This window comes from Nicrophorus vespilloides, unplaced genomic scaffold, assembly GCF_001412225.1.
Source record: "Nicrophorus vespilloides isolate i.1.1-1 unplaced genomic scaffold, Nicve_v1.0, whole genome shotgun sequence".
Classification (NCBI taxonomy): domain Eukaryota; kingdom Metazoa; phylum Arthropoda; class Insecta; order Coleoptera; family Silphidae; genus Nicrophorus; species Nicrophorus vespilloides.
In genome coordinates, this window is record NW_017100060.1 from 112,794 (window position 1) to 123,251 (window position 10,458).

The 10,458-nt window shown below is 34.1% G+C and overlaps 2 protein-coding genes across 3 annotated transcripts; one reads left to right on the forward strand and one right to left on the reverse strand.

Moving 5' to 3' along the window:
- Positions 1-281: 281 nt before the first annotated feature.
- LOC108566793 lies at positions 282-8,241 on the reverse strand. The gene is made up of 17 exons (XM_017926857.1): positions 8,098-8,241; positions 6,306-6,689; positions 5,676-5,893; positions 5,419-5,611; positions 5,047-5,353; positions 4,804-4,982; positions 4,637-4,747; positions 4,419-4,582; positions 4,091-4,361; positions 3,872-4,037; positions 3,647-3,819; positions 1,634-3,587; positions 1,181-1,554; positions 836-1,135; positions 692-775; positions 575-634; positions 282-514 (listed from the first exon to the last, which is right to left on the reverse strand). The coding sequence occupies exons 2-17, from the start codon at positions 6,687-6,689 to the stop codon at positions 440-442; spliced, it is 5,013 nt and encodes a 1,670-aa protein (XP_017782346.1). The 5' UTR covers positions 8,098-8,241; the 3' UTR covers positions 282-439.
- A 634-nt stretch (positions 8,242-8,875) lies between these two features.
- On the forward strand, positions 8,876-9,538 carry LOC108566782. Of its 2 annotated transcripts, none has more exons than XM_017926824.1 (2): positions 8,876-8,945; positions 9,002-9,538. In XM_017926824.1, the coding sequence occupies exon 2, from the start codon at positions 9,007-9,009 to the stop codon at positions 9,535-9,537; it is 531 nt and encodes a 176-aa protein (XP_017782313.1). In that variant the 5' UTR covers positions 8,876-8,945; positions 9,002-9,006; the 3' UTR covers position 9,538. The 2 variants fall into 2 exon arrangements, with proteins under 2 accessions (XP_017782313.1, XP_017782314.1); XM_017926825.1 differs by having other exon boundaries at positions 8,888-8,945; positions 8,996-9,538.
- The last annotated feature ends 920 nt before the right edge of the window (positions 9,539-10,458 follow it).

Sequence of the window (10,458 nt, forward strand, 5' to 3'; positions counted from 1 at the left end):
TTGTATTAAGTGATTTCTTCGTCCGGAACACGTGCTTATTACGCATACACGAGATATGATAATGACTAAAACATTTATGTATTTCTTCTTCAAAAAAATTCGAACTCTTTTTATTTTATAATTATTATTATTTTTTTTGTGTTAAGTGATCTGTACATATATTTAAATATTTTATTATATTGTACATACATATTTTAAATAAATTTTATATTATAATAAAGCGGACTTTTCTTTATATAGAAATCTGTATTTTTAAAAATAAAATATATATTTTCAATGGGAGCGCAAACATAAAACGATCTACTTAAGTACATATTTTTAATAAAATGCCTAGATTACATAAAAAGTGCTCTTACAACTAAATATACATATTCATCAGAATTATCGATTATTCTTACAATTTCTTTCTGTACACTTTTAAAATAAATACTCTACATCGCTAGGCTCTCCTACAATTTTGCAGAAGAGATATAAGTCTTTCTCTCTGAGCATCGTCAAACGTATGTGCAGCAGCCTGAAACAACGATATAAATGAATTGTTCTAAAAAAAAAATTGAAAATGTATATTAATTACCGCGATGTTTTCTTCGATCAGCTCGTAATTCTGCTTTTGTGTCAACGTATTTCGGACGACCTGCAAGAAAATTTGTATTAGTAATTACTTTCAAACGGTAAGATTAATTTAACTCACTGTACAGATTGAGGAAAGCATGTTTAATACACCGTTTTCCGCGGGCGGTGCTGATTCACTTTCAGTATTATTTTCAAAGATGGGCTGTGAATGATAATAGTATTATTATTAAGAGTCTTTTGTGGTTTTGATTAAATGACTTACCACCCCTTCGATATCGCAAGCAACACCATCATAATCCTCATCAGCGACGGGGTCTTCCGTTGCTTGAATTTCTGCAGTTTCCTCGCGAGGCGGAGACTGTGGTAACGGTGAAATGCCGAGACTGTCGATCTGATTCTGCATATCCTGTATCGAACCATTCGTATCATCCATTTGACCTAAAGGCTTCCACATCGGATTCTTCTTTTTGTTCATTTTTCGATAAGCGGACTTCTCTGGCAACTCCTTGAAGTATATCTTTTCGCAAGTCGTAGGAGGATCAGGGAAATTAACTCGTTTTCTCTAAATATTAAGTATTAGCCCAAATAGTTCGCAATCGATTATTACCTTAGCGAGTGGTGATCCTTTGTCCGGGCTGTCCATCGAGTCCGGCTGCTTCCTCTTCAAAATGCTCAATCTCGGCGCGGCTAACGGACTAGGTACTACCTTCTCGAACTTCAGAACGTCGTTCGAGTTAAACTTGAGACAATCTTCGTCCATGTTCAGATCGGATTTACTACAGTTCTCCATCATCTTTCGAATGCGATCCGCTTTCGGTGATTTTAGGCAGTTAGCGCTCCTCGCCAACTCCGTCACCGGTCGGGGAACACGCGCTTTGCTGCTGCTTCCCACCAAATTGAGCAATCGCGATGATCGGGTACTGGAAGCCTTCAATCCTGCCAGGAAATCATCCTCGACCATATCCATTTTGTCTTCGTACGCTACAACCAAACGATTGTTACAATTTGCATATAAAACATCAATAACAAAACAATTGCTTTTCAATAAAAATGTACATACTGTCAGTGTCTGACAAGTAGGTGCCGGTTGGCAAATTATCATCGTCTCCAACATTCTTCACAGCCGCCTCAAACTGAATGGGTGAAATATCCAAAGTATCGCTAAGCAACGCTTTGTTTTTGCTAGGAGTCTCCTGGTTTATTGGACTACACGTGAGCTCATTGGACAACTTCACAGGCGTATTTATGAAACTTCCTGCGACACTCTGCGTGTCCTCATTCGCCACATCCAAGACACTGTTTTCTTCCAGAGTCAACGTGATATCAGCTAGCGAGCTATTAGCAGGTTTATTCGAAAACAATGATACACGAACATTCCGGGCTGGAGTCTCATCCGTGCACGGAATGATATCCGATCCATCCGAATTGTTCAATATTTCTGGAGATACTGCTGGAACCGAAGACACCTTATCAGATGAAACTTCTTTTTTCGACGACGTATCGTTGGTTGCTTTTGGACTTGGGGTTTTTTCGGTTATTATAATTTCCGTTTCCACTTCTGCCGAAAGTGTTTCAGTCTTCTCAACTTTGCTGGATGCCGCATTGTCTACGACATTAGTCGACGTTGTTTCAACATCCTTGCTCGTCAAAGGATTCTCTGTTATATTCAATGATTTTGTTTCGTTCTGTTTTTTCTCTGCACTTGCAAGCGGTTTACTGTGCACTTCAACTGTAAGCTTCTCCATTACCTTTTTCTGCGACTTCTCCTCAATCACAGATGTTTCAGTTTCTGGGGATTCGTGATGCTTTTTAGTCATTAAAGTGGTCTTGCAGTTAGATTCGGAAGTATCGTCTTTATTAGTCTCAGTTTCTTCAATTTGCATTTGTTCGACTGGTTTCACGGAAACAGAAGACCTGGTCACTAATGGTTTTTCAATTTCTTTAGACGTGTTAAAAGAATTTGATTCCTCAGTATTTAAAGAAAGTTTTTTGTTTTTACCTGAGGGCCGCCCTCTTTTCTTCTTTTCCACTAATACGACCTCAGTTTGAGGACTTTGATTTTTACCGACCACACTGTTGTCTACTTTAATCTCGAACACCTTAGATTTAGACTTCTTCAGGTTTATTTTATTCGACTCAGATTCATTGTTCACGTTCTTATCGTTCTCCGTACTTTCTGGGTCGGCGGCGAGCGATTTTCGCTTCTTCATTGAAGTGGATACACCCTCGATTTCTTCGCTGCCCCAAGTTTTCCGTTTGATGCTACGCTTCTTGGGCATTTGCAAAAACTTATCCGCACCAACGATATCCATCTTCAGTAAACCCAATTCTCGACTAGTTTTCAGTTTTATCTTCTCCTCCTCCTCAGCTTTCGTATTCTTGGCTTCATCAATCTTCGCTTTATCTTCAGTTACTTTCTCAGCATTTTCCCGTGGAATGCTAGTATCTGTACTCTCTACTGGTGCATTAGTATTTTCCTTCGGATTAATATCGGATAAATGCGACAAGCTCTGAGATAAATCTTGATACAGAGCAGGTATATCATCTCTGCGCTTCATAAATTTCTCGGCTTGATGCTCGCTCATCTTCGCCTTGGAGACTTTCACTTCACTATCGAAAACCACAAAGTCCTTTCCAGACAGGTCATTCAAATTATTCTCTTTCTTCTTGAAATTAGGCATTTGATTGACCGGCCTCGGAGATTCCGGTTTCTTAATTACATCCAGAAAGCTACCTCTCAGCTTAATAGGCGACTCGACTTCTTGTCCAAGTAAACGTAGGGGTGAACTGGCTGCTGTGACCTTTGTCGATCTAGTCGAAGGTTTAACCTGCTTAGTCTTGTTCTCCTGAACGTTTATCCTGCTAACAACAGATAAAGCAGTGTCCGATACAGTTCTATCCGAATGCGTGGTCAAATCCATCAAGATGCTTTGCAGTTTCGTAGAAAACTTCTGTTTTTGCTTAACGTTCCAATTGACCGCAGCATCCTTAAGAATCGACAATATGTCGTAGATCTGAAATAAACACATTTACATTGGATATCCCACATAATTTCATTTTAATATAACATTACCTTGTGAGGTTTCAATAAAGATTCGATACAATTAAGAAAGTTATCTCCTAAATCGAAATTCAGCCTGCATCGCAGATCTTCCAAATACTTGACATAATCCAAAACATTACACTTATCCACGACCAATAACGGATCCGAAATGCAAATTGCAATTAACTCTAAAAGAGTGTTCACTGCAAACAAATAAATTAGCAAAAATCTTATAATCATTAAAAAAAATCTTACTAAATGCTTCATCTTCGGAACTAATAGTTTTAACCAGGAGCAATGATTGATTCAAAATATGCTTATTTAACAATGGGTTCTTCTTCTGATAAGTCATCATCGTAGATAACATTTTTCGCTTAACATCAAGTTTACCAATCAGATCTACATTGAAATAATGGGCAAGCTGTAAAAGAATCATTATAAATATTTTGTTTATATATATTATTATAGAATTACGTTGTTGGCTTCGTTCAAAATAATCCAATCGAAACAAATCAAATACAGTCGTTTGAACAATTCCAGTTCATCTTTAAGCAACGTTGGATAATCTTTGGAACACGAAATTTTCTCCAATTGGTTAAGAGCGTAACTAATAATTTCGCTGTTAAAAAATGTTTGGCTCTTCAAAGTCTCCACAAAATCTATTAAATCCGTCAGGAATTTCACGTTCGTCCAATTGCAAAACTGAAGCATGTTTTTCAGGTAATCCGTAAAGATACATTCGGGTCTGAAAACAAATGTATATTAGTGTTTCTCGAAACAGAAGAATTCAAACGTTTCTCACATTTTTCCTGTTTTGTTTCTCACAGTGGAAATCTCCTTGATTATGGGTAAGATCAAATGCTCTTGGACTTCATCGATGCAATTGGTGGATTCCAAATAGTACAGCATCGTCGATAAAACCGTTTTCAGTACATCGTCAAAGTAGGTGTCCAGAGTTAAGCATTTCTGTAAAATATACATTTTGTATTAAAGTAATCAATGTAATATTTTAATTATTACCTGTATCATGATTTGCACATGTGGACAAATAGTTTTCAAACATGTTGTTGTCTGCTCTCTTGTCGTTTGTAACAGTATCTTGAACATGCTCCACCACAAACAATTTATCACCTGCAAATTAATCAATGTTTGCAACGTTTTCAATTGGAATCAGTTTCAATAATTACTGTTTCGGTTTCATCGTCCTTCGTCCAGTGCCAAGTCATATCGGTGCACATCCTCAGAGAAGCCACGAAAATCTCAATGTGAGAGCTTACGTTGTCTGAGTTTATAAGCGTATGAACCTTATAAATATCAGTCAAATTAATAGTCTTGTTCTTGCATTTGCAAGTCTCCTTCTCGTGTCCTATACGAACAAAATAATAATAAATTAAATCTTTGATTACGCTTATTCCAAGTTTCAGCAGTACCTAAAAACTTGAGGAATATTTCTGTGCTCTTCTGTTCGACCTCCCGGATTCCTTTGATCGGATTGACCGTGGCCGTATCCTCCGGAGTCACGGTTTCTGCACTCAAAGGACCAAAAGTGAACTCCAAGAAATCTTCGATGGTCGAGATCGAGTAATTCTCCAATTTCTCGATCAGATTCGCGTACGCTTCGAACCTCTTGATGCAAACCGAGATCTGCCTGGAAATCTTCGCTTTCAACGGTTTCGTCAGAAGCTTCACGTGCTTCCTTAAACACTTTGTATCAATACTGTAATTATTAGTTAATTCCTGAAATCAAATTTAAAACAAAAAGGTTAATATTGATGTAATTAATGAAATGATTAATTAATTGCCTTCCAACACTCGTACGAGCCGCATCTGTCTTTGGAATTTTTAGTCTTAAAGCCGACTTCGATCACACGCAGTATCGCGTTCGTGATTTCGGAATCGTTGTGCAATATCTGACCGGAATAGTGGATCAGCACTTTGCACTGCTTCCACCAGTCTTCATATTTTGTGCGTGTGGGATCCAACGTTTTTAGATAACTGAAGAAATATACAAAAAATATATTATTTGATGATCTTATCATAATATTAATCAAATAATTACGTATTTACGATGCGATTCTTGAACTCCTTGCACTCCTTTGGTGACATGAAACTGTAAGAGTAACCAATGGGACATCCCATAACCAGATCAATGAGATCGCTCCGTTTCTTGTCGGTCGTGTTTTCAGCGAAGATCTGCGGTATGACCCATGTGTGCAAGAACTGGTATGACACATTGTCCTTGTCGTTTTGACGATTACATTTTATCGCTCTCGATACCTGAAAACAACAAATACATCTTTCAGAAACAACCTTGTAAAATTAGTCATAGCCATTCCAACAAGATAAACCAATTGCATTCAACGTTTTATATCTATATGATAAAAGAAGTTAATGAAATTTACAAATTAAATTCAATTAATTACTCATTGAGGAAGTGTAATCAAAATGATTTAATTTCTTATCATATTTGTGAGTAGTTTATCTATATGAGAGGTCATCAGCAAAAGCAATAATTCAAGTTTACTGACCTCAGTAATATTTCTTTTATGATCATTTAAATGATGAATTTGAAATTGTTAAGTGCTTCCTTAATATTAAATGATGATGAAGCGAAATTAGTGTAATTATTGATATAGTTAAATAATCTAATTATAACTGTTGCATCAATCACATTAAACAATTTCCTTACCATCTCAGTGTCTGTTTTGTTCAATATACTTTCAAATATATTATCCACTTTCTGGTTGTCACTGCACAAAACGATCTGGAGCACTGCAAAGTTATACTTGATTTGTTCTATATCATTGTTCGTGGATCTGAGCAGGAATACATTCAGACAGGGATGAGCCGGTGCTAGTTCCCCATGCAACTTGATCAGCAAATCTTCGATGCTGTCAGTGATCTTGATCTTTGGCTTCAGCAGCTCCTTCTGCAGGGCTTCAATGTAAACCCTGAGTTTGTCCTCTGCAATTGTGCTGCACCTCTGGATGATTTTGGTGCAGTTCTCTTTGTTGCTTGCAGACAGGTTGTCAGCACAGAAGGTCCTCACGAACTCCTCCACGTCCTGTGTCATCTGCAAAGAAAACGAGAAGAAAAAAATTAAATAAGAACACATTAAATTAAAACGCACAACAGCCGTCTCGATCGTTAAGTTACCTTTGTACAATTGTGTGCAAGTTACGATTAAAAACAATTGAAAAGCAAAGCCTTCCAAAAGTGCTTACTTCGCTACCAAAGTGATTAATGCTTATACAAACAAATTCATTTGTTTCCAACTAGAAACACAGCAACACCGACTAAGTAATGTTATTGTGACAGGATCAGACTTGAAGCTTGACGCGAAGGATATTCCTCTTGTTGTCCTACTGACGTTATAACAAAAATTCGCGGGAAATATTTCAGGATTACCAACTGAAGCTGAAAAGGAAATTCCTATTCATTGAATCCTCTACATTTTTGCGCAATTTCGTGCATTTAATCAACTTGGCGCTATCTCAGAATGCTTTTCATCAACCTTGAAACTATCTTTATACTTTTATAAAAGAAATGTTTGTTATTCCAACGTCTCTTATTAATTAATTCCTGAGCGACAGAAATATGGAGCGCTTTTCATACCACATAAAATTCCTTATAAATGTTTCATTTCAGTACTTTACAAAGAAATTCCATCAAAATTAACAAAACTACAAACCTCTTTTCATTGTTGTTATTAATAAATCATCACTTACTTAGACTTTATATTATTTCATAACTCAAATCTTTGAGTATTTATCTATGAGTATATATAAATAAGAAAATATGTTTTTATCTTGGGTAAACATTAACATCACTAACACTTTATTAGTTAGAAATGCAGTTTGAAGAAATAAATTGTTGTTACAAATACTTTTATAGAAGTTTAGAAAAAAAAAAATGTTTCTTCTAATAGTCAAGAAAAAACTTCAATATTCCGGAAAACAATAAATCAATGACTGACAATATTATTGGTTTCCATAAAAACAGGTAACCAATGTATAAAAATGTTGTTATATAATCAGAAAGTTTATGCTTAATTTTTAACTAGTCATTAGTTCTTTATCAATTGAGAGAAAGACACTTATTTGCCTTTAAACAAATATTATGCAGCGTACGCGTTTATTACTTAATACGTTTCCTTATCAAGCTGTATCGGCCCATTACGCAACCAAACAAATAATAGTTTAAAAAGACACGCACAGGAAACAGTAGATACCTAAGTATGGGGGTCTCGATTGTTACACGTAATTAAAATTCGTATCGGATCAAAAACCGGACCTAATATTACGCACGAAAACGTGCCTAAAATTTGTCTAATAGTTTTGTAATTAAACAAACTTTTATGTAATTTCTAGTAACAATAATTTATATAAACTAAACAAAATTTTATATACATTTTTCTTCATAAATTACTTGACTTTTTTTATTATTTACAAATACAAATTTGATTAATGGAAATGGCTTACCCATGATGTAAAATCCAATAAAAGTATACTTCTAAGATAAGGCAAGGATCTCACAGTTTTCAGCAAAAATCTAATGTTATTTATAGATAAACCACACGCGACGTATTTGAATCTTAATCGATGCGACCTGTACTGCCTGCACTCGCTAAGAGACCTAAAACAAAACTGAGCGCACCTCCACCTCCGCTGTTCCGTGAATGTCCGTAATCAATTCTATTATTTGAATAATTCAAATTCATTAGAATCACGATTACTTATCAGTATAACCAACATTGAAAATGCAACAAATTGAACAATTACTGAAAATTATTATATTTCCAATTCATTGTTTCAACTACAACTGAACTGGAGTTTACGATTATCAAGAATTATGAAAACTTTGTGATTTTCGTCGAGTTTATTCAAATCAGAAAATTTTAATGTTTAATATGTCTAATTCAAATCTAAATTATTGCAAAACAAATTGATCTTTATAATTAATATAACATTTTTATAATAAATACAATTATTACAGTATTATTGAATTAACTCAAAATTTAATTACAAAGTATTCATGATATATTAATTAAATAATTATAAATGTATATATGGTGATCTAATTAGTTTGAGTAGTTGTATAAAAAATATACTGAAAGAATAGGATTTTCAAAGGATAATTATGTATCAATGCAAGACAGTGATTATAAAGATTTATTTGTTCATAATAGTTTGTACGTTTGTTAGTTAATTTCAAAATTTAAATTAATTTACCGCCCAGTCGAATATCCGATGGTTGCGCCATCAGCAGTGACCAAAGCAAACTATAGATATTCCATGAGCCTTGGTTCTTTAATTCACAATAAACAAAGGTAAATATATACAAAAGAAACTTTTACAACAATTGTATCTAATATAAAAGTTTTAGGTAAAATGAAGAAAATCAAGTTCAATGATGTAATCAAAGAAGAGGTGGTTCAAGAGACTAAAAGAATATCCTTAAGAAGAAATAATGATGAGGATGATGATGATGACTTCAATTTATCAAATGATATCCAGCAAAGTCTTAGCAAACAATTATCATTGAATCTGGATAATTTGCTGGAGGATATGCTTGTTCCAGATTTGACAACAGTAAAGGATAAAGGGAAATCATTTGATGGTGTGAAGTTGTTGAGTGTATCGGATAAGTGTATAAAAGTGAAGAGTGCCAAAGCTTTGCAGAAAGAGCAAACGGAAAATGTGCTGAGGAGAAAAAAGAGACACATGGCTGACTTGGAACTTGATCCAGATCAGTATGAGAAATGTAAATTGGTGGCTGTTAGTTATCAAGACATTGTTGAGAAGAAAGATGTGCAATTTTGGAGTAATCAGACTAAGGCTAAAGTGTTGAAATATAAGAAGGATGATAAAGGAGATTTAGTTTTACAAGAGGATCCTTTTGTATCAATAAATTATAAATAAAAATAAGTCTATTTATTAAATCAAACATAATATACTTGTATTTTAAAATTACTTAATTCACTAGATAAAAAAACAGCTTTAAGCCTTATATAAGTCTTCCCACTATTGATTGAATTAAAATTGGCCGTTTTAACTTGATGCGTTTATTTAAAATTATTAATTAAACAGATTTCTGAAGTACAATCTAAAATATTGATTATATATAGTTAAATATTAATGCAAGATTGGATTGATTTCATCACGTCTTCAAAAATACTATTGCAAAACATTACATTTTATGGAATCGTTTATACTAAAATTGTTTGTCATAACAGTTTGAACCTTTTGGAAAACATGCTCATTTTAATCTTATGATTGTTCGTTTTGTTTTAATTTGTTGTTCTAAAAAATAACTCTTTTGCTTTCGTTTACTATAAAATAAATTAGTTTTGATCAATTAATTAGAAAGTTATTAAGCTTTAATGAGTTTCGCGAATCAAAAACACATATTTAGGAAACAATCTGCAACCACACTTACAGACTATTTCCTGTAAATTCCGACAGATGTGTCTGCTTGTCATAATTAAAATGTATATAATTCGAAATCTAATTAGTATTTTAATTATTAGACGAAAATAATAACATTACATTTGTTCAAACATTATTTTGACATGTTTATTTATTAAAATTAGAACGTTTTAAAGGAAGTGGATTTTGTGCAGCGCCAAAATTGCTGAACTACAACATTTGTACTATTTCTAACAGATGGAGACAGCTGTCACAAAAAATGGAATATTTATTTGTACCTAAAGTGCAGGCAACCAAACATACATATAAACTTTGATGAACAAATAGAAAAAACAACGTCTTAGATAATGGCCTGTATTTTCGTAGACATGAACTCCCAGAAGAAAACTATATATTGATGTTAATCTTGAATAT